Genomic DNA, 25438 nt, shown 5'->3' with positions numbered 1-25438 from the left:
TTTCGGTGCTGAAGGGTCTTACTGGTAAACTTTCTGGTTTTTTTCTTCATCTGTAAAGTAGAAATGTTATTACCTATCTTGCCAGGTTCTTTCAGGGATGAAATGAAATAACAGATTTATTTATTTAATTCACTTAAAATATTTTTAAATTAATTTTTTTCTTTCTTTTTTAAAATATAAATTTATTTTATTGGAGGTTAATTACTTTACAATATTGTATTGGTTTTGCCATACATTGACATGAATCCGCCACGGGTGTACACATGTTCTCCATCCTGAACCCCCCTCCCATCTCCCTCCCCATACCATCCCTCTGGGTCATCCCAGTGCACCAGCCCCAAGCATCCTGTATCATGCATAGAACCTGGACTGGCGATTCATTTCATATATGATATTATACATGTTTCAATGCCATTCTCCCAAATCATCCCACCCTCTCTCTCTCCCACAGAGTCCAAAAGACTGTTCTGTACATCTGTGTCTCTTTTGCTGTCTCTCATACAGGGTTATTATTACCATCTTTCTAAATTCCATATATAAGCATTAGTATACTGTATTGGTGTTTTTCTTTCTGGCTTACTTCACTCTATATAATAGGCTCCAGTTTCATCCACCTCATTAGAACTGATTCAAATGTATTCTTTTTAATGGCTGAGTAATACTCCATTGTGTATATGTACCACAGCTTTCTTATCCATTCATCTGCTGATGGACATCTAGGTTGCTTCCTAAAATTAATTTTTATTGGAGTATGATTTACTGGAGTTGATTTACAGTGTTTTGTTAGTTTCTGCTATATAGCAAAATGAGTCAGTTGAAATAACAGATTTACAGTGCCAGGCATATAGTAGGTGTTCAACAAATGTTAATCTCCATTCCCTTCTTAATTACTGGTAGGGATTTTCTATTTGGGCTTCCCTGGGGCTCAGTGGTAAAGAATATGCCTGCAATGAAGAAGTCATGGGTTCTATCCCTGGGTTGAGAAGATCCCCTGGAAGAGGGTATGGCAACCCACTCCAGTATTTCTGCCTGGAGAATCCCATGGACAGAGGAGCCTGGTGGATGAAAGTCCATAGGGTCGCAAAGCATTGGACACAACTGAATCAACTTAGCATGCACCCATGCATTTTCTATTTAGCTTGTAGAGGAAATGGTCTAACAACCACTTCACTCTAAGAAGCAATTGAATACAGCTGAGCTTTTACATGTAGTAAGACAGTTGCTTCCACTGAGGAGGCCAAACATGAAGCAGAATCTTCTATCAACATTGAAAAATTGGTGTAAACCTTGTAGGGAAAAAACCCAACATCTATGCAAACTACTTAGCAGTGTGATCATAAAAGTTTCCATTCCAGAAACTAGGATGGAACCAGAATTTAAACAACCATGCTGTAACACCATGTTCACACAAATCTAGGAAGACTTACTGAATATATAAGAAAGGAAGTAAGTTGAAGTTTTGGGGAAGAATGAAGATGGATTTCAAGAGATGAGGGGGATATAAAGGAAAATAAAAGGGAACAGATGTAAACAAGACCTGCTGTAAGAAGATGGAAGAAACATGATAATTTCATAGGAAAATAAATAGGTATACTTGCCCTAAAGAAAAGAGCCAGACACCTATTCATGGAGGAGAAAAGGGCAATAAAAGGAGAGAAGAAATAAAAAGAAAGAATCCAACTAACCTTTTATCAGCCCCCAGGGAGAATGGCAAGAGAGGAACAGAAACATTAGGGGAAAAAAAAGAGTCTAAAGAAAATCCCTTTTGGTTAGTAAATTCACATAATGGGGATCTCAAGTGAAAATAGAACAACGGAATAGAAACAATGACAGAAAACATAAGAACAAATTTACAGGCTATGAGGTCTGAAGAAAGGACTGGATTAAAACACGAGTTTATTTTGTTCAAAAGAAATAGATGCCATTAATTGCATTTAAGCTGGAGTAGTTAAACGATATGTATTATCTAACACAAGTCTCATGTCCTGATACAAAGGTCCTGAAACAGCTTCACTGAGGTTCACTGTCAGAGAACTTCAGGACACTGAATTAAAAGCACTGCAATGATAAGGTCAGAGTTGAGTGAAGGATATACTTACAGGCAACAATATTTATGTATCGGTTCTTGTGCTTATTGTCGGGGTGATTGGAGCTGTCTGCTGTGATACCTAAATCAACAGTACAGCTCTGCACCTCCTGTAAAGAAATTGCATGGGTAACATTTTAATACACATCCTTTCAAACAAAGTGCCTTAAAATACACTAAGGAAGACAACAAACAAAACAATCTATCAAAAAAAAATTTTTACATGTTATATCAACTATTTCTTGGCTATAAGAAAATGCAGTGAAATAATGCCTTACCTGGTAAAACTCTTTCAGTGTCTAATGAGGGAATGAATGCCAAAAAAGTAAAGAAATCAAATTCCACAGCACACGACAAATGAGAAAAAAAAGTGTTCATATTAGGTTTACAATGGAAAACCATGATCATGCAATAAATACATTTGTCAAATACTAACACAACAGAATGTTTCAAACAGTTGCATGCAAATCAAAATTTCTAACAGTTCGGAACCTTAAAATCATGTAAAAGGAAAAAATAACACTTTTAAAAGGGGACAGTGGTATAATAATATGATGAATTTTTAAAATGTTGATGAGAAAAACCACATATTTGATGATACATTTTGACATATGAGTCAGATTTGCTAATATTCAAATACAATTGTATTTGATCATGATAGAATTAATTGAAACTGAATTAGTGATACTTTTTTTGTTGTTGATTTTGAGTAATTTTAAGACTAAACAGCGTCCTTAATTAGGTGGTTTGTAACAGATTTAGAGTTGTCAACACATTAGACATCTCCTACAGTTTTTTATCATATATATTATGTCTTTGGAAATAAAATTTAAATAGTATAACTTTCTACACACTTAATTAGTAGACTTCTTATTAATTAAAATAAAACCTCAATGAGTTGAGAAAAATTATTCCTGCCATTTAGCTTTTAAAAAGAATTAAAATCCTTCTAAGGGATATCGTCTATCTAAATATATTAGTTTGGAATTTTCAATTATTTAGTACACATTAAGATAATAACATGAAAGCCTTATAATTTTTGAGAAAATATACAATCTAAATATAAATCTGATTCATTGGCAAAATGGCTCAGCCCTTTACTAAACAAGCATCCCAAGGCCTCTTGTGCAGCAAGTCATTCTGATTCTAGATTTAAAAACAATTTAATATATGACCCACTTAAAAGGTACAGAATTATTAAGCTACATATTAAGTTAATAAAAAGCTTTCTTCAATCAGTGAGTTAAGAGCAATGGAATTAAGAATATACTTTTTGAGTAAAAGTGTAAGGCTATTTTATTAATTTAATCATCATGAACTGCCTAATACTATTTAAAATTATTTATGATTTTATAATTATGAAAACTGTGTATCTACTTTTGTATTTATGCTATCAGCAACTTTTACAATAAATTGTCTATTTTTCCTCATGGTTTTTAACATCTTGAATGTTAGACCCATCCTTAATATATTCTCCTTTTTGCAACTAGGATTTTGTTTGATCGATGCCTGATAGTTTCTGTAAGTTCATACTGCACCACCTAGTAACCTCTGTTATGATAGGAAAAAATAATTTGATGTTTTAAAAATATAATTCTTCATATTATTCCATTTTATTTAGTAGTCACCTCATAGTACTTTCTTATTCAATATAGCTATGACTTAGATTTCTTTTAAGATTAAATTAGCTGACTTTTACTGTTTTTAATTTAGTGAAAACATATATTTCATTTATCTTTCCTTTGGTTTTTTTAAAGCTTTCTAATCTCTGGCATTTTCCTTCCATAACTATGCTCTTGGGGATCTGATTCATGGGAAGAAGTTGCGGGGTGTATTAGGTACTGTGGTATAGCCTCTGATCAGGGTCAGATATCAAAGGGCTTCAAAGAGGGACGTCGATTGAGTACTTGGAGAGGCTGTGGTTGGGCTGGGGAGCCCCTGATTTCTAGAATGGAAAGGACAAGAGTGTTAGATTTCAATCCCAGCCCTGCTATTTGCTTGAATGCTCAATTGTGACTCTTTGGGACCCTATGGACTGCAGCCTGCTAGTCTCCTTTGTCCATGGGATTTCCCAGCCAAGAATACTGGAATGGATTGCCATTTCTTTTTCTAGGCTATCTTCCTGACCTGCAGATAGAACCTATATTTCCTGCATCTCCTTTTTTTTGCCTTTTCATACTGTTCATGGGGTTCTCAAGGCAAAAAGACAGGACACTGAAAGATGAGCTTCCCAGGTCGGTAGGTGCCCAATATGCTACTGGAGATCAGTGGAGAAATAACTCCAGAAAGAATGAAGCGATGGAGCCAAAGCAAAAACAACACACAGTTGTGGATGTGACTGGTGATGGAAGCAAGGTCCGATGCTGTAAAGAGCAATACTGCATAGGAACCTGGAATGTTAGGTCCATGAATCAAGGCAAATTGGAAGTGATCAAATAGGAGATGGCAAGAGTGAACGTCAACATTCTAGGAATCAGTGAACTAAAATGGACTGGAATAGATGAATTTAACTCAGATGACCATTGTATCTACTACTGTGGGCAGGAATCACTTAGAAGAAATGGAGTAGCCATCATAGTCAACAATAGAGTCCAATATGCAGTACTTGGATGCAATCTCAAAAACGACAGAATGATCTCTGTTTGTTTCCAAGGCAAACCATTCAATATCATGGTAATCCAAGTCTATGCCCTGACCAGTAATGCTGAAGAAGCTGAACAGTTCTATGAAGACCTACAACACCTTTTAGAACTAACACCCAAAAAAGATGTCCTTTTCATCATAGGGGACTGAAATGAAAAAGTAGGAAGTCAAGAAACACCTGGAGTAACAGGCAAATCTGGCCTTGGAGTACAGAATGAAGCAGGGCAAAGGCTAATAGAGTTTTGCCAAGAGAACGCAGTGGTCATAGCAAACACCCTCTTCCAACAACACAAGAGAAGACTCTACACATGGACATCACCAGATGGTCAACACTCAGATTGATTATATTCTTTGCAGCCAAAGATGGACAAGCTCTATACAGTCAGCAAAAATGAGGCCGGGAGCTGACTGTAGCTCAGATCATGAACTCCTTATGGCCAAATTCAGACTTAAATTGAATAAAGTGGGGAAAACTACTAGACCATTCAGGTATGACCTAAATCAAATCCCTTATGATTATATAGTGTAGGTGAGAAATAGATTTAAGGGACTAGATCTGATAGATAGAGTGCCTGATAAACTATGGACAGAGGTTCATGACATTGTACAGGAGACAGGGATCAAGACCATTCCTAAGAAAAAGAAATGCAAAAAGGCAAAATGGCTGTCAGAGGGGGCCTTACAAATAGCTGTGAAAAGAAGATAAGTGAAAAGCAAAGGAGAAAAGGAAAGCTATAAGCATCTGAATGTAGAGTGCCAAAGAATAGCAAGGAGAGATAAAAAAGCCTTCAGTGATCAGTGCAAAGAAATAGAGGAAAACAATAGAATGGGAAAGACTAGAGATCTCTTCAAGAAAATTAGAGATACCAAGGGAACATTTTATGCAAAGATGGGCTCAATAAAGGACAGAAATAGTATGGACCTAACAGAAGCAGAAGATATTAAGAAGAGGTGGCAAGAACATATAGAACTGTACAAAAAAGATCTTCACGACCAAGATAATCATGACTGTGTGATCACTGACCTAGAGCCAGACATCCTGGAATGTGAAGTCACGTGGGCCTTAGGAAGCATCACTACAAACAAAGCTAGTGGAGGTGATGGAATTCTAGTTGAGCTATTTCAAATTCTCAGAGATGATGCTGTGAAAGTGCTGCACTCAATACACCAGCAAATCTGGAAAACTCAGCAGTGGTCACAGGACTGGAAAAGGTCAGTTTTCATTCCAATCCCTAAGAAAGGCAATGCCAAAGAATGCTCAAACTACCGCACAATTGCATTCATCACACATGCTAGTATGGAGAAGGCAATGGCAACTCACTCCAGTACTTTTGCCTGGAGAATACCATGGATGGAGGAGCCTGGTAGGCTGCCGTTTATGGGGTCACACAGAGTCGGACATGACTGATGCAACTTAGCAGCAGCATCAGCACATGCTAGTAAAGAAATGCTCAAAATTCTCCAAATCAGGCTTCAGCAATATGTGAACTGTGAACTTCCAGATGTTCAAGCTGGTTTTAGAAAAGGCAGAGGAACCAGAGATCAAATTGCCAACATCTGCTGGATCATGGAAAAAGCAAGAGAGTTCCAGAAAAACTTATATTTCTGTTTTATTGACTATGCCAAAGCCTTTGACTGTGTGGATCACAATAAACTGTGGAAAATTCTGAAAGAGATGGGAATACCAGACCACCTGACCTGCCTCTTGAGAAACCTATATGCAGGTGACGGAAGCAACAGTTAGAACTGGACATGGAAAAACAGACTGGTTCCAAATAGGAAAAGGAGTACGTCAAGGCTGTATATTGTCACCCTGCTTATTTAACTTACATGCCGAGTACATCATGAGAAATGCTGGGCTGGATGAATCACAAGCTGGAATGAAGATTGCTTGGAGAAATATCAATAATCTCAGATATGCAGATGACACCACCCTTATGGCAGAAAGTGAAGAAGAATTAAAGAGCCTCTTGTTGAAAGTGAAAGAGGGGAGTTAAAAAGTTGGCTTCAAGCTCAACATTCAGAAAACTAAGATCATGGCATCTGGTCTCATCACTTCATGGCAAATAGATGGGGAAACAGTGGCTGACTTTATTTTTGGGGGCTCCAAAATCACTGCAGATGGTGACTGCAGCTATGAAATTAAAAGACGCTTACCTTGAAAGGAAAGTTATGACCAACCTAGACTGCATATTAAAAAACAGAGACATTACTTTGTCAACAAAGGTCTGTCTAGTCAAGGCTATGGTTTTTCCAGTAGTCATGTATGGATGTGAGAGTTGGATTATAAAGAAAGCTGAGCGCTGAAGAATTGATGCTTTTGAACTGTGGTGTTGGAGAAAACTCTTGAGAGTCCCTTGGACTGCAAGGAGATCCAGCCAGTCCATCCTAAAGGAGATCAATCCTGGGTGTTCATTGGAAGGACTGATGTTGAAGCTGAGATTCCAATTTTTGGCCACCTGATATGAAGAGGTAACTCATCTGAAAAGACCCTGATGCTGGGAAAGACTGAGGGCAGGAGGAGAAGGGGATGACAGAGGATGAGATGGTTGGATGGCATCACTGAGTCAATGGACATGAGTTTGAGTAAACTGTGGGAGTTGGTGATGGACAGGAAGGCCTGGCATGCTGCGGTTCATGGGGTTGCAAAGAGTTGGACAGGACTGAGCGACTGAACTGAACTTCCTGCATCTCCTGCTTGGCAGGCAGATTCTTTACCACTGAGCCACCTGGGAAGCCCCACCCTGCTATGTACTAAGATAAGATACTTGAGATAGGGAGATTATACTATATTATCCAGGTGAGCTCCAAATGCCTTCAATCCTAAATCCTCATAAGAGTGAGGCAGATGGAGATTACACATTCATAGGTGCTAAGTCCATTCACTGGTGTCCAACTCTTTGCAAGGCTATGGATTGTAGCCCTCCAGGCTCCTCTATCCATGGGATTCACCTGGTAAGGATACCGGAGTGGGTTGCCATTTCCTTCTCCAGAGGATCTTCGCAACATTTCTTAGACTGGTTCTTTACTACTGGCACCACCTGGGAAGCCCATGCTGTTTATTAGTTGTTAATAATTAACTTTTGTTGAAGATGCTTTCATCAATATGATTAGATATAAAAACAAATAACTTCCAGAATTGGGTGAAGGTTGATTGTAGTCGTATCTAGTACAATGACTGACATGTAGGGAGTGCTCAACGAAGGTGACTTTATGCTGTGGTTTTTACTGGTAACTGTTGGCTGAGGGCACACTATTTTGAAAAATCTTCTTAACTGATAATTCAGTGGGCCTTGATAAATTTGCAGTAAATTTCCCTGTGCCTACCATCTAAGAGTGTTTTACAGAATACTACTAGAAAAATTTTCAGTGATTGTGAAGTTCCAATGTTTCTTAGAAATGCGTATTTTCTTGAGAAGATGGGACTTTACCTTGGATAATATTTATTATGCCTTGTATAATAAGCGTTTTTGCATTTACACTGTTGTAATCCTTACAGGTAGGAGTCTGTATGTACTTTGGCTCAAAATTATGAAATTTACTAGTTTATTATAATCTATATGGTTTAGAAAATTAAAAGGAATCAGTGTTACCAATTCAGATTTAAAAAAGAATACTATAGTTCTGATTTTATGGGAATTAAACATGGTTTTGTTTTTCCAACTAGTACAACTGAATTTTAAAATGGAAAACCAATTTGCTAAATTATATAACTATCACACATATCCTAAACACATAACTGATTATGGAAATAATAATTTCACTAGAATGGAAATGGTTTCAATTCAAGAAATAGCCTATTGGTGAATTTCAAAAAATTACTATTTTCCATACTGTTTAAAAGAGACATATTAAAATCATACCTCAAATTCTTCAGTAAACCCACTACTTGCATGTAAGTCTGCAACATGCTTTGGAAAGTGCTTTATTGGAATTGCTCCAACATCATCTAAGTGAATAAAAAAAATTAAGTTGAAAGGATAACTCAACAGAAATAAATGTGCCTCTCATTTGTGGGGATTTATAAAGAGCTTTCTTCTAAAACAACTTCAAAATTCAATTATTCCTATAATCTCAACTGAATCTATGTTCAGAGAAACAATAAACAACAATTATCAATTTTCTCTACATTTACTATTAATCATAACCTGCATTTTAGAATTCTGATTTCATCAGGAATCTTTTCCTTTCATACACTAAAGAGAAAACAATTAATTTTCAATGTTAAGTTATAAAAAACACCCAATGGACTGCATCGCTTTATGGGTAATTTTCTTTAACATGAGTGGGAGTTGCCTGTCAATTCTGGGGAAAAAAATGCAGAAATAATATATTTTCAATTTTACTATGGATTTAACATAATATACAGTGCAATTTCAGTTTTATACAATTGTATGGTTTAGAGTCTCTCCATTAAATTGTCAGATGTTTACATTTGAAAACATTTTTTCTTTTTCTCTATAAATAATAGAAAACATTTATATGCAGACTATTCATTAAGTATACTGTCAAGAACCTTTGGGACTTTTAATCTGTAAAATTTCAAGAATTCTAACTTGAAAAAATGCTATGTAAACAAAGTCACTGGATCTGTTAATTAATTGTGAAGGGGCCAATTTTTTTACCTGTTTCTGTTTTTTCTCTTTTTTCCCCCCTGGAAAGGCTTTCTTAGATTAAACATATTACTAGTTCACAGTGTGCAACTTCACAAGTGATATCTCTGACAAGGAAACATCAAACACATTTCACTAGAAACAGTTATTTACATCAACAGATGTTCAGCATCTAGGCCATTTAATACTTTTAAGCTTCAGTTACCAAGAATTTGTTGATTTAAAAAAAAAATTAGAATCCATCTGTTCTCTTTCAGATAAGTGTACCTGAATACTAAAATTGAATTAGCAAGTTAAGCTTAAGAAACACTAGACAAAGGTGTAATTCCACCTTCACACCTACAGAAGCATCTTGCCTGGAAGTAGCTTTTATAATTAGATAAGAAAACAGAAATAACTTGTCACATCTAAATCATTAGTCCTAAGCTCTGTCAAACCCATGGATATTCCTCAGCAGAGCTAACCTCTTTCCATGAGTAAATTGATTACTTCTCACTTGCTATCATGTCTTCCAGTAATTTCTTTTACGAATTGGTCTGCAAGTAGGTGAGACTAGCTTATCTTTTTATTTTCTGATTTCACATGAACGTATGCATATGTTGGGGGTGCTCAAGAGTGCATCTTTGAGAGCTGAGCAGATGAAAGGAGGAGATGCCCTTGATCACCAACAGGGGGTTCTGGATTTCCTGGACAACCCAATTTTGGATTATTTTATTTATTGTTAATAATAAACTGTGTTGGACTTTAGATAATGTTAGAGTTAATTTGCTTACCCATGCTGACAGGGTATGTAGGAGAGGTATGTTTGACAGTGAAGGGAACTAAACCCAACAGATAACTGAGAGCAATCAGTCTCAAAAATTCTAAGCATGTTAATAAGAAATGGTGCAGTACTAAAAGAAAGGACAGAATTTTAATATAAACTGGAAAAGCCAATAAAACAGTGGTGGTTAAAGACACAAAGTTGATAAAAGAGGTGAAAGAGCAAGACAGGTCTAACTCCTACGTCTGTTGAAAATTACAATGAAAATGCTTCTGTTTTATTCTTCTGTTTTTTAAATTGCATGAGACTTCAGAAGATAACATCCTGTAGAATGTGCACCTCAAGCAGTAACATATGGCATCTCAGACAATTTAAAAAGAGACTTCTGTACAAAGACACAGAGAGGAATGTTTCCTTTTGCTTTCCCTGGTCTCCTTGTCCTTGTATCATCCTCTGTCCTCCTGTTCTTCCTTAATTCCCACATTTCTAGACAACTTTTTGTTGTTACCACTTTTCATCCTGAAATGTTATAAAATGTTAATTCAACAAGTGTCTGCGACCTTAGTGACAATGTGATTTCCAGAGTCAGTGAGAGTCTTAAAGTGACTCCTGTTAATACTTGAATATTGTTAACTAGGTAAGTTCTGATAAAGCAGTTGATGCTTTCCCAGGTATTCAACCGTCTGACATTTTTACTTCACATATTTCCGGCAACCACACTTTCTTTGTGCTCATGTTTCTTTTCTACCTTCACCATTATATAGTTTCTTTATTTTCCCTTAATGTAGTTAAGAAAACTTTTCCTACATTCACTCAGATAATCAGAAAGAAATTAAAGTTTATTCTTATTTTTGTGGTTTTGTCCTGTCCATCCTTACTGCATTGATTTAGTCTGACTTTTGGTGTTTAGATATCCACTAAAGTAATTGAAATGACTGAAAGTCAGCATTATTCCTTACTAATATATTATTGCTATTAATATTTATGTTCTTTAACATACAACTGAACATAACAATCTGAACAACTATAAATTATTTTGTCACATCACCTGTATGGTTAAGACTATTCAAAATTAACAAGTTAAAAACCTGAATGCCTGATACATAATATTTTAGGCAACACATTTACTAATCTACATTATAGCATTTGCAAAGTACTTCAATAAGGACAAACCTTCCAACATCATGCTTTTCATTTAACATCTACCAGCTACTCCGGGTCACACTTTAAGCTATTACCTGAAATTGGAAAGATAGGTGTTGGAGGTGTGGATATTACTCGAGGGGACGTACTGTCCTCTAAATAAAAATGTGCAGTCTGGAAACATTTCCTGGAAAGAAAAGAAGGCAATTTATACTACTAGCTGGAACGGACAAGAATGGACAACTTCTGAGATGCTTAAAAATTATGACAGAAATCTTCAGAATTAAAAAACATAAGTGGAAATCTATCACCTACTTTTACAAAACACAGGTATTAAAGAATTTTACAGCCTCCAAATTTATCTCAGTTTTACCTGTACCGGATGCAGAAGAGCGAGCAGGTATCAGACATGCTATAAGCAAAGGTAACACTTGAACTTGCAGTTGGTGCCAAGGAGTAGGATAGCTCAATACCCTAGCTGCTCTTCTACTGTTGCTGTATACCAGAGTGTCCTGCCACTTTGGACAGGATCAGAGTGGAAAAGATAGCCTATCCAAAGCTATTTTTCACTCAATATTTAAAGGATCATGCCATTCTGAGGCTATTCAGCTGCTAGCAAAAGTTAGCAAGGAATGACCAGGTAGAAGCGAATTTCCACTATGGTAACATTTTGATGAAAAAAGACAGCTTTATATTACAAGTGTGACAATGTTGTAAGGACAAAACGAAGTGAAGAAATAATGAGCGTGTAACCAAAAACAGGAGTGATTTTCTCTCCAACAGATGCTAGCCTTGATGAGGGTTTTGAGAATGAATATATTTGGAATCAACCACAACTATGACCTACAAGGTCACCTGAATCTATTTTCATTTAGATAATAAGAGTAACATCTGGTAAGAGCTCATGTAAACTATTGAGAAGAGCAAAGAACCAACTGCTGCTGTAAACTAATGTAAACTATCATTAATTAAAAAATGTAGATAATTAAAACTGCTAATGACACTCTTTGATGTGGGTCATTTAATTTATTTGAAGCATTACTCATAAGTGGTTAAGTTTAAATGGAAAGATCTGTTTGAGTGAAAGTGCCAATCTCATTTTTCATTTGAAAAATCCAAGCAACAAGATATTTATCCTAATGAACTTTAACATTTGTTCTTATATGACACACTTCAATTGTGGTATTTTCTATCAATAATCAGTTCTCTGCATAAAATTCTTGAATGGTTTCCCACTGGAATAAGAACGATATTCCATTATTTCAGCAAGGGCGGTTAGACCCTCTGTGACCTGGTTCCCCCTCCATATCCCCACCAGCAGTCTCATCTCATTACTTCTTCTGCAACCACTAGGCTCTAACCCACTGGTCATCCCTTTCTCTTTCCAAGAAGTCCTGCAATATTACCCCAGGGTCGTGGTTCTTGGTGTTCCCTCTGGCCACTTGCCTCTTTCCCATCACTCACACATTGGCTTAAATGCCACTTCCTCTGAGAGTCCTCTGACCACCTAAGCTATTAATAAAACTATAAGCCCCTCTGGGCTAAGTCACTATTCTGCCCCTTTTTTGCTTGTTTTATGGCACTTATCACTCTCTGAAATACTTTAGTTATATATTTGTTTATTCATTGTTCATAATTTTAGTTGGTCCTCCCTCACCAGAATGTAAGTCCCCCAAAAGCAAAGATGTGCATGCTCAGTCGTGTCTGACTCTTTGCAGCCCTATGACCTGTGGCCCATCAGGCTCCTCTGTTCATGGAATTTTCCAGGCAAGAATACTGGAGTGGTTTACCATTTCCTTCTCCAGGGGACCTTACTGACCCAAGGATTGAAGCCACATCTCCTGTTTCTCCTGCACTGGCAGGCAGATTCTTTACCACTGAGCAACCTGTGAAGCCCAACAAAAGGCAAGACATTTGGTCTTAATGTAGTGTTAGTCCTCATAATAATGTCTGGCGTGTTATAGGTGCCCTGGAATATTTGTTCAATGAATTCACTGCCATAGGTATCAATAGTACAAAATTATATAGTTTATTTATAACTCTAATGTCACAAGTTTAAAAACAAATCCAAAGGTAATGATGTGCACAGCAAAAAAAATAGCTATCTGCTGTGATAGTATAATCATAATCAAACCTGTGAGAGTACAGATAATTGACAGAACACACGAATGTCTTCGACAGGGAAGAGGTGATGTAGGAGGAAGACAAGTGCATGTACCATCAACTGCGATGTGGGGCAAAAAGGCCCCAAGCAAGGCTCATATCCTGAACAGTGGAAGAAGTCTGGCAGAGTAATGAGAAATGGAAAGAGGAGGGCCACAGGTCTCAAGATAAAGATTCTTCTCTATTGAAAATCCACATCTGAGCAGAACTGACACCAGTCTGGAGCAGAAACTTCAGGAAAGTGTGGGTCATCTGTGCAACCACAGATGTAGTATCTTCTGCCCCACTGATAGGGAGACACTGGATTTGATACTTGCTTTTAAGATCACAGGACTAAAAATCTCTTTGATTCCTTTAAAATATGGTTGCAAAAGCCAGCTGAAAGGGCTTTTCTTTATTTTTCAATGAATCTTAAAGTTGTAAAATATTTAATACCTTAAGGGACCTAGTGCAATATCACAGCTAATACCAGAGTCCTTCCTCTAGCATCTCTGACATATAAAAAGGATTCAGTTTGAATCCTCCCGTGACAAGGAGCTTACTTCTCTATGAATCATCTTTAGCTACTACACATTTCTTATACTAACCCAAAAATCAATCCCTTGTAAGTATCTCCAAATGGTACCCAAAGAGGAGACCCTCTTGTTCCAATATAACGCCTCTTACTGTTGATATTTTTCTTATATTGAGCCTCAAACCTATCTCCCTGTTACTTTGACATATTGGCTTTAGCTCTGTACCTTATAGATTTTTAGATTGTAGTGTCCAAATCTTTAAATACCTAAACCCTACCTATCTGTGGGCCAAACCTTTTTTGACTTTTCTCCTTGAAGTTTATGTCCAATAACAAACATGTTGTAGATCACTGAACATGTCTTGCCTGCTCGAACTCAGTTATTTCTTCTCCCTGCTTTAAACATGGTTCTTCTTCTGACCAAAATGCCTCGGTCACTAATGTGCCATGCAAATATTTCCTGTCAAAACACAGCTCAGTGGCATCTTCTCTGTGAAACAGCCTCTCATTTCTTAAGCAGATTCTTGCACTCCAGTTTCTGTTTCTATTATAATGAACACAAACGTCCATTCACACTCTTGTTTAAAAAGATTGCTTTAAAAAATATGCTTAATCCAAGAATGCCCTTCAATTTATTTTAAATATTTTAATTAATTGGTGGTAAAAGTAATCATTTTGTAGTATATTTGTTTTGGGCCTTTATCCTCATTATATATATTTTTTAAAGATGGGGCCATGTCTTTTGATTTATGTAGACCCAATTTTAAATACAATGCCAGGAGTGCAATAGGTATTAAATGTTGAATGATTAGATGGATTTCCAGTAGAATTTCCAGTAGAATTCCACCAACTATAATGTATACAGCTGCATCCTAGACTCTCTTGCCTACTGGAGCCTCAAATGAGACTAACTTAAAATTTCAAAACATTTGGGAGGAAGAGGTAGAATATACAGCTAGAGAAGGATGGATTGATGGGTGGATGGATGGATGGATGGATGCCTAGACGGAGGATGTGTCTGAGAGAATGGGAAGAAGGCAACATCTCTTACAATGGGAAAAGGCAAATTAAGACATATCAGTACCAAGGTTTAAGATGTTGCTAATATTCCTTGTAGTAAATTCCAGCTCCTCTTTTCAGCTATGTAATCAAATATTTGTTGGTTTTAGAAAATAAGTGGTCTAGTAATGTTACTTGTATTAACAGGTAACAAAAGAATCTTATAAATCATACCAATAACCTTAAAAGTAGGAAACAATTAAAACAGTACAGGATTCATTCTGGATGAAGAGCATCTGTATGTGGCTTAGGAACTCTTTATGGTACAGTCTTACCTAGGAGGTGACATTCTATATAAAAGGTAGCATGGCACTGGGAGTCCTCCATTCTGGATGGTAGCTACCAATGACCCACAAATTTAAATTTAATATCAAGAGAAAAATTATATTGCTTCTCTTCCCACTCTCCCCAGTCAGAACAAGGGTGCCTAAGGAAAATTCTGTTCTATATTCCTTTTGATGGAGTGCTGTTTATTTGAACACATTTTTGGTATTTTTCAGATTCTAACTATTAAAAAAAGCTCTCCAAAATTTTCTCTTTGTTATCTTTAAAAAGAACTTTTTGAAGCTATTCTTAGGGAAATAATTTTGTGTCTTGGAAACTTATGATTTGGCTCATGTAAATTATACCTTAAAACATCTGGAAAATAATTTCAAGGCATATTATTTAATGTATGACAAGATTCGGTATCTATGGTCCATCTGTTCTGTATCAGCAGTGAGTGTCTTCACGTCTATGTGCTAAGTGTTGATAACTACGTCTCCTGCTAATTATCACTCAGCCATGAAGAAAAAAGTGATGACTGTTTTAAACTTGCAGACATAGGTCCTATCAATCAATGTTAATCTGATTATTTAATTTACACCTTTTCATGACAGTATTTGGAATTAAAAGCTAGAAATGTATAATTATTATTCCAGTTTTTGGATCCTTACACAAATACGAAACAATATTCGTTATGCTGTATTCATCACAGAAACCCTGAAGAAAATCTGACTCCAATCTAAAAGATAATCTCTCCCCCAAATAGTAAAAAGAGGACACTAATTCCTAGATGGGTGAGTGACTTGCCCAAAGACATATAATAAATGTTGGGCAGAACTGGAAAAGAGACCCAGATTTTATTGTCTCTGATTTGTTCTGTCTTCCTGCTATGGCATGCTTTCTCTTAAGATTTATACCAAACCTAAGAGACCACTTTGAGTTAGGTAAATTAGGCAAAAGAGAGGATTTATCATACCATTTGTGATTATTTTTTCTCCTAAATAATTAGGTTAGAAAAGTGTTTTAATATATAAACTGGAAAAACTTATAAGGACAATGTTACTATTAAGACTCTTGTTGGTATGTCATTAGATTTTTAAACCTTTCTACCGGCTCTAGTTTGCACAAAGGTCTAAAATGTTTCCATATTGGTGAATGAAATCATGTTGCTCAGAAATGCAGCTACCTTTGAATGTGAACAATTCAGACAAACCCTGAAGAATGCACTACCATTGTCATTTTGTAATTTAGCAAACAGTACTCCTAGTGTATTCGTCTCACTGATTTAAAAAGTTACATTTGGGAGTGAATTAACTTCAAATGGCTGTAAGTTGGACAGTTATGTTAAATTTGTAAACGGATAAGTAAGAGTAACAAATTTTATCAGGATGTTTGATTATTAGATATAAAGCTAAGTCGCTTCAGTCGTGTCTGACTCTGTGCGACCCCATAGACGGCAGCCCACCAGGCTCCCCCGTACCTGGGATTCTCCAGGCAAGAACACTGGAGTGGGTTGCCATTTCCTTCTCCAATGCATGAAAGTGAAAAGTGAAAGTGAAGTCTCTCAGTCGTGTCCGACTCTTAGCGACCCCATGGACTGCAGCCCACCAGGCTCCTCCGTCCATGGGATTTTCCAGGCAAGAGTACTGGACTGGGGTGCCATTGCCTTCTCCAATTAGATATAAAATATATACATAAAACTCTAAGAGTGTTCATATTTTAAACTAACACTCTGTACGCAAATTATATGTGTTATTTGTAAGGAAAACAGAAACATTTCATGGAGGAAGGTCAAATTAGTGTTTTCCAACTTATAATTTCATCTTTTTTTATCCACATAAGTATGGATGGAATGGCCTACTAATAACAAAAGATATAAATCACTCCAGGCTTGACTTTACCATGAAATCTCAAGTCATATTAAATAAGGCACTGATTTTCAATTTTGTAGAAAATAAACTTGGAATATTAAGTAACATTAAAAAACTCATTCTAATTACTTCAACCTTTTAACTATAAACTATCTAACACTTTAACTGAAATTTATTCTAACACTATTTACTATGAAATAGAATATGATCTCATTTCCCACCCTATTTTAAGTTTGTCTAACTTCAATTCCCATTAACTTCAAAAACTGACTTGGCAGGGAAAATTAGCTTAGATATAAAACAGTAATCTGAACAAACATGGACATCAGTGTTGGTAAGAAGTCTGGCCAACAAGTCCCGTGGGGAGTAAGAAGAAAAGCAGTATGAATTCTTGCTGAGCAGACATTTATGCATTAGGTACTGTGCTGGTGGTACTCTGCTAAACATGAAATCTTCTGTCAAAAGAGGCACTGGTGATTACAGGAATCATTAAAGAAAGCAGTTTTGTTTGCATGATGTTATGGACACAACAGACTCCTAATCCATTCATGATAACAAAAGCATGATCTGTTTGCTATAGTCTGCAGTCTACTCTGTTCTTCAAAAGAAGTCAGATATGAAATATGGCTGCTCATGGAAACAGTCTACCTTAGTCAACCAATATACAACCACATGCAGCTAGATGATCCAACCCCACAGTCTCAGACACACACAGCTCATCCCTCCTTTCCAGCCTTCCTACCTGTGGGGACCCTGCCTGGCACACCCTTCTCCTTTAGTTCCTCTTTGTGAATCCTATCCAGCTCAAGCTCAACATTTCTCATTTATGCTGTCCATTCTGGCCCACCAAGCTCCTTTTTTCTCTGACTACTCTTAGCATTAAGAGATTTCAGCTACCAAAACCTGACAACGATGCCACAAAAAAAGAAAACTATAGGCCAATATCACCGATGAACATAGATGCAAAAATCCTTAACAAAATTCTAGCAATCAGAATCTAACAACACATTAAAAAGATCATACACCATGCCCAAGTGGGCCTTATCCCAGGGATGCAAGGATTCTTCAATATCTGCAAATCAATCAATGTAATACACCACATTAACAAACTGAAAAATAAAAGCCATATGATCATCTCAATAGATGCAGAGAAAGTCTTTGACAAAATCCAACATCCATTTATGATAAAAACTCTCCAGAAAGCAGGAATAGAAGGAACATACCTCAACATAATAAAAGCTATATATGACAAACCCACACCAAACTTTATCCTCAATGGTGAAAAATTGAAAGCATTTCCCCTAAAGTCAGAAACAAGACATGGGTGCCCACTTTCACCACTACTATTCAACATAGTTTTGGAAGTTTTGGCCACAGCAATCAGAGCAGAAAAATAAATAGAAGGAATCCAAATTGGAAAAGAAGTAAAACTCTCACTATTTGCAGATGACATGATTCTCTATATAGAAAACCCTAAAGACTCCACCAGAAAATTACTAGAGCTAATCAATGAATACAGTAAAGTTGCAGGATATAAAATCGACACACAGAAATCCCTTGCATTCCTATACACTAATAATGAGAAAATAGAAAGAGATATTAAGGAAACAATTCCATTCACCATTGCAACGAAAAGAATAAAATACTTAGGAATATATCTACCTAAAGAAACTAAAGACCTATATATAGAAAACTATAAAACTCTGTTGAAAGAAATCAAAGAGGACACTGCTGCTGCTGCTAAGTTGCTTCAGTCGTGTCCGACTCTGTGCGACCCCATAGACGGCAGCCCATCAGGCTCCCCCGTCCCTGGGATTCTCCATGCAAGAACACTGGAGTGGGTTGATATTTCCTTCTCCAATGCATGAAAGTGAAAAGTGAAAGTGAAGTCACTTAGTCGTGCCAACTCTTAGCGACCCCATGGGCTGCAGCCCACCAGGCTCCTCCATCCGTGGGATTTTCCAGGCAAGAGTACTGGAGTGAGGTGCCATTGGCTTCTCCAAAAGAGGACACTAATAGACGGAGAAATATACCGTGTTCATGGATTGGAAGAATCAATATAGAGAAAATGAGTATACTACCCAAAGCAATCTATAGATTCAATGCAATCCCTATCAAGCTACCAACAGTATTTTTCACAGAGCTAGAACAAATAATTTCACAATTTGTATGGAAATACAAAAAACCTCGAATAGCCAAAGCAATCTTGAGAAAGAATGGAACTAGAGGAATCAACCTGCCTGACTTCAGGCTCTACTACAAAGCCACAGTCATCAAGACAGTATGGTACTGGCACAAAGACAGAAATATAGATCAATGGAACAAAATAGAAAGCCCAGAGATAAATCCACATACCTATGGACACCTTATCTTTGACAAAGGAGGCAAGAATATACAATGGAGAAAAGACAATCTCTTTAACAAGTGGTGCTGGGAAAACTGGTCAACCACTTGTAAAAGAATGAAACTAGAACACTTTCTAACACCATACACAAAAATAAACTCAAAATGGATTACAGATCTAAATGATAGACTAGAAACTATAAAACTCCTAGAGGAGAACATAGGCAAAACACTCTCCAACATAAACCACAGCAGGATCCTCTATGACCTACCTCCCAGAATATTGGAAATAAAAGCAAAAATAAACAAAAAGGACCTAATTAAAATTAAAAGCTTCTGCACAACAAAGGAAACTATAAGCAAGGTGAAAAGACAGCCTTCAGAATGGGATAAAATAATAGCAAATGAAGCAACTGACAAAGAACTAATCTCAAAAATATAAAAACAACTCCTGAAGCTCAATTCCAGAAAAATAAACGACCCAATCAAAAAATAGGCCAAAGAACTAAACAGACATTTCTCCAAAGAAGACATACAGATGGCTAACAAACACATGAAAAGATGCTCAACATCACTCATTATCAGAGAAATGCAAATCAGAACCACAGTGAGGTACCATTTCACGCCAGTCAGAATGGCTGCGATCCACAAGTCTACAAGCAATAAATGCTGGAGAGGATGTGGAGAAAAGGGAGCCCTCTTACACTGTTGGTGGGAATGCAAACTAGTTCAGCCACTATGGAGAACAGTGTGGAGATTCCTTAAAAAACTGGAAATAGAACTGCCTTATGACCCAGCAATCCCACTACTGGGCATACACACTGAGGAAACCAGAATTGAAAGAGACACATGGACCCCAATGTTCATCGCAGCACTGTTTATAATAGCCAGGACTTGGAACCTAGATGTCCATCAGCAGATGAATGGATAAGAAAGCAGTGGTACATATACACAATGGAGTATTACTCAGCCATTAAAAAGAATACATTTGTATCAGTTCTAATGAGGTGGATGAAACTGGAGCCTATTATACAGAGTGAAGTAAGCCAGAAAGAAAAACACCAATACAGTATACTAATGCTTATATATGGAATTTAGAAAGATGGTAATGATAACCCTGTATGTGAGACCGCAAAAGAGACACAGATGTACAGAACAGTCTTTTGGACTCTGTGGGAGAAGGAGAGGGTGGGATGATTTGGGAGAATGGCATTGAAACATGTATAATATCATATATGAAACGAATTGCCAGTCCAGGTTCTATGCATGATACAGGATGCTTGGGGCTGGTGCACTGAGATGACCCAGAGGGATGGTACGGGGAGAGAGGTGGGAGGGGGGTTCAGGATGGGGAACACGTGTACACCCATGGCGGATTCATGTGGATGTATGGCAAAACCAATACAATATTGTCGAGTAATTAGCCTCCAATTAAAATAAATAAATTTATATTAAAAAAGAGAGATTTAAGCTCCCATGCATACACTTCTGTGTAATATTTTACACATTTTTCACTGAAAACTCTTTCTCTTCAATAAGCATAAACATCTTGACAGTGGTGACTCTCCATTCATTCCTTTTTTTATATGCTCCCACAGTATTTCACACAATACTGAGCACATGGGAAACAGTCAACAAACATACTAAATATTTTTTAATAAACTGAGAAAAGATATTTTGGAATAACACAAAGAGTGGTGATGATAAACTTATAGATGGATGTTGCTAAACAAAAGGAAATGGAGTATAAATCTTCTGAACAAAACTCTCTTTTAAAACAAAAGGATAAAGTACTAAGTTATGCCCTTTCTTGGTTTAGATAGGTTTCCTTATATCATCATAAAGTCCTTGCTTCCCAACAGACACGGGTATAGCAGTTATACTGATTTGTATTACATCCCTAGTAAACATAAATTTGCACTGTGTTCCGTTTGCCGTAGGATCAGAAGTTTATGTCAGGTGCAATGTTCCGTGCCGTTTAAAAGTTTCAATAGGTTATTGATAAGAATGAAGCTGTATTTCATCCTCAAGGCAAACAATAATGAATTTTAAAATCCCATTCCTCTTAATATAGTCATTTACTTTATCTTCAAATTGTATTCTATTTTAATGCTTGATTTGTACTTTTGTGTATGGGTTATCATTTTTTGTATTAGCATGCAGTTGATATGTATCTTGTACAAAATCCACTGCCATAAAAATATTTTTCACTATATCAAAAACCATGTTTTCCAAAATAATAACTTTTAAAGTTATAAAAGCTCAAGCATTTAACTGAGAACCTTAGAGGTTATGGTAACATCAGAATGTTCATTAGATTAACATGAAGGTAAAACTGTCAAAATACTGTATTAAATATTAACTGAAGTCAAAGTTCCTCCATTTTACCTTTAATTGCTTGACAGAAGTGTGAAGAATAGTCAGATCTTTTATTATGATGTCTTTGGATTCACAAATTCTTCTTACTCAGAGTTACCTGGATAAATTAGTGGTAGCTCTCAAGTACAGTGAATTTAGAGTATGTTTTGCAGAACATTCAGGTAAAACAAAAGTAAAATCTGAGCTCTATGAAATACACATCCAAAACATTCAACTTACCTCCAGTAGATGAGAATACCCACAAGAACCACTAGACAGATAAAAGTCAGGGCCGACACGATCACAAGGGGTATAACTGCCTTCTTCTCGGATTCCAGCCCCTCAGCTAGACCAATACGAGACTCATGGCTACTATTACTGGCCTCTGTAGTCGGAGAAAATTGAGAAAGTTGATATTTAAGCTTAAGGGAAAAGCACAACATTTTTCAACCGAATAACTGCATTCTTCTTGCTGTTGCTTACCTTTAAAATTTCTCTGACCCAAAGCTTAAAAGTAAGGCAGTTGCAAAATAAATGAGTCATAGGTGTGAAATATACTGTGTGGGGAATTTAGTCAATAATTATGCAATATCCTTATGGTAATAGACTTATTGTGGTGATCAATTTGAAATGTTCAGAAGTATCGAATTACTATGTTGGGCAACAAGGACTAACATGGTGTTACAGATCAATTACACTTCACAAACAAACAAGCTCATAGAAAAAGAGAAAAAAGGAAGTCAGGCTATCAGAGCTCAGGAACTATAATATCCAACAAAGGCTGGTAACCAGGAAGCAAAATATTGCTTTGAAAAGCTTGTGAAAAGGGAAACTAAAGTATTAAAATAAAAACTATTCAGTTTTTAATAAAAATGATCCAGAAAAACAATGCTACTTACTGAATCACCATATATAATCTTGATTTCCCAAAATGAATTGTAGTGGAAATATTTTTCATCCCACAGTTAGGTAAATAATTAGGAGCAATTAATAATTTCATAAAGAGAGACTCTTAGGATAACTCTTCTTACATTAAGATAACCCTTCAATCCAAAAAACTATTTAAAATTTAGACATTTTGAATTCCCTTATTGTCAACTGTTTTTATCAAAAATAAAAATACCTTTGCATGTGAATTGAAGGAATGCACAGATCTAAGGTATTCTTTTTAAATACGCAAGTGTAAATTATGAAAAAGTCTAAATTCTGTCCTTGGGTTATTTTAGAAGATAGCAAATAACTATTTTTTTGTGACAAATCAGGTACATTTTTGTTCTACAACTTCAAAATCACTGCAAACAAAGCTATCTTTCTAAGTTGTTAAAAAAAGTTTTAGAACTTCAGAGTGTCAGAGACTAGTCACAATTCCTCCCTTCTACTTTGAGGTGTGACTGCAGTGGGAAACCAAGATGATTGTACATCAGAACCCTAACAGGATGCTGCAAGCTGACACCGCTACAAACTAACAGTCCTTATCCTGTCCACCTGTAGGATTTCTGGAGTAACTAAGTTTAAATTCCTCATCAGAGTCTACCTTGCTTCCAACATATATGGTACATCTGGTATAAAAGTACCTTGGTATACTAAGTACTATACTCTTAGTATAGTATAGACTTATATAGACTTATATATAGTATAGTATAGACTTAGTATAGACAATGGGCATTAATTTAATTGAAAATACTATCAATTTACTGGAAAATATCTGAGGATAAATTTTACAGTCACAGATTCATAAATACAGCACTGAAATATGTCTAACTGGAGAGAACTTGAGAGTTAAAACAATAGACTCCTTCTGTAAAGAGAGGTGATGCAGAAAGGGTCAAGAATTTAATCCACATATAGGAAATGCATCAAAGGATTATAAGTTGCAACCAAATATTCCAAGATGTGTATTTTTATAATTACAGAAGCATTTGTGAGAAAAAAATGGAATTCAAAGTTGTGACTGGAAATAATGAAACTGTATAAAAGTGGGAATATTGTAAGTCAGTTGATCCTTGAGCTGTAGTTAATATTCTTATGAGAGAAGGCTAAACTTCGCCTTCTATTATATTAACCGTACACTCTGGTCATTACCTACTGTGGGGAGACTCATTCAGAAGCCTAAGTTTGAATGCACTGGTATTGCTTTATGAAATTTAGGAAAGCATTTTGTTTCATACACAACTGTCTTCCCATTTTTTTTTCTATTGTTACAATAGAAATAGTTTGTGGTTAATAAAGGAAATAATCCACTTAGCAAAGTCTCTGGTACCTAGAAATTACAAATGAAGGTTAGTATTATTATCTATTTCAGTCATTCTTGAAGTAGGTCCCCCAGAATAGTGGCATCGGCATCACCTGAAACTTCTTAGAAATGTATATTTAGGGCCCTTCTTCAACCATCCCAAATCTACTGAAAAAGAAACTCTGTAGGTAAAACCCAGCAATCAATGTTTTAACAAACCCTCTGGGTGATTCTGATCCACATTAAATTTTAAGAACCAATGATGTACATTAACTTACCTACAAAGTGAGTTTATATAATTTCACTAGTCTTCAATGACCACAAATATTCATTGCAGTAGGCATATAGCTGTATGTGTGTATATATATGTATTTAGATGTGTACATATCTCATTTATATAGATGTATGTATATACATATATATGAGATATGTCTGATCAAATATGTGATACATATGTCAGATATATAACATGAAATATGTAACAAATCGCAATATATATATATGTCATGCATACTATATACATACATTATACACACACATGCATACACTCAGAATCTTGTATGTAGACTTTACTCGTAAGTTCTCTGGGATGTCTGATTTTAAAACAAACCTTTTAATTAGGGAATTAGAATGATAAAGCCAAGATAATTACATATAATGAAACCTAAATATTTTATATGAGCTACCACATGAAAGTAAAAACAATCAACTGGCTGCTTTGTATACTATAATGAAGAGCAACTAGTTATACTGCTTTTTATATTCATTAGTTGACACTAAAATATGTTTGTATATGGCTCCATAGTATATATGAGTTACCTAAATAATAAGGCAAGAATGTGCTAATGATTAGGAAATAAAGAAATAAGAATAATATTGGTTTACAAATTAAGCATTATTTATATTTATATATATTCTACTGTTCTCAATCATGAAAATGTAGTCTCTAAGAGACAGACACCAATGACACATGTTTCCAGTCTTAGTTTTTTTTATTAACTTCCTGTGTGACCTTGATCAAGCAGTCTAGTATCTTTAGGACTCAGTCTACGCATTCATAAGTTGCAGGTACTAATATCTGTCTTATCTATATTATTTTGAGGAGCATGTCTTATAAATTATTCTACATTCTAAAAAATAGGTAATAAAATGGTAAGTTTCAGAATTAGTCTATATGCATTTGATAGAGAGGCATTTTCAATTATTGGACAAGACAAACTACATATGATTTTTTAGATATGTTTTAAAAACAGGCAACAATTTTCCCCTATATGATCTTATTTATGTCATCAATTACATTACTTGATGCTTTTAGATGTTATATTCATATTGTTTTCTCCTCATCAGTAGGAAAACATCCTCAAATTAAATAAATCTAATCAGTG

General features: G+C 35.9%; 1 protein-coding gene across 1 annotated transcript in view; it reads right to left on the bottom strand.

The window, feature by feature from the left end:
• The window catches only part of PTPRZ1 (protein tyrosine phosphatase receptor type Z1), a 144669-nt gene that overhangs the window by 27824 nt on the left and 91407 nt on the right, over positions 1-25438 (bottom strand). The window contains exons 14-18 of the mRNA XM_055589381.1: positions 22061-22205; positions 11344-11435; positions 8593-8678; positions 2365-2385; positions 2100-2196 (exon numbers count right to left, since the gene is read on the bottom strand). Of these exons, the coding sequence (XP_055445356.1) occupies positions 2100-2196; positions 2365-2385; positions 8593-8678; positions 11344-11435; positions 22061-22205 (441 nt within the window). The remainder of the gene's footprint in view (positions 1-2099; positions 2197-2364; positions 2386-8592; positions 8679-11343; positions 11436-22060; positions 22206-25438) is intronic.

The sequence above is a fragment of the Bubalus kerabau genome, chromosome 8 (genome assembly GCF_029407905.1).
Source record: "Bubalus kerabau isolate K-KA32 ecotype Philippines breed swamp buffalo chromosome 8, PCC_UOA_SB_1v2, whole genome shotgun sequence".
Classification (NCBI taxonomy): Eukaryota; Metazoa; Chordata; class Mammalia; order Artiodactyla; family Bovidae; genus Bubalus; species Bubalus kerabau.
This window is presented reverse-complemented; position numbering and strand designations above follow the sequence as displayed.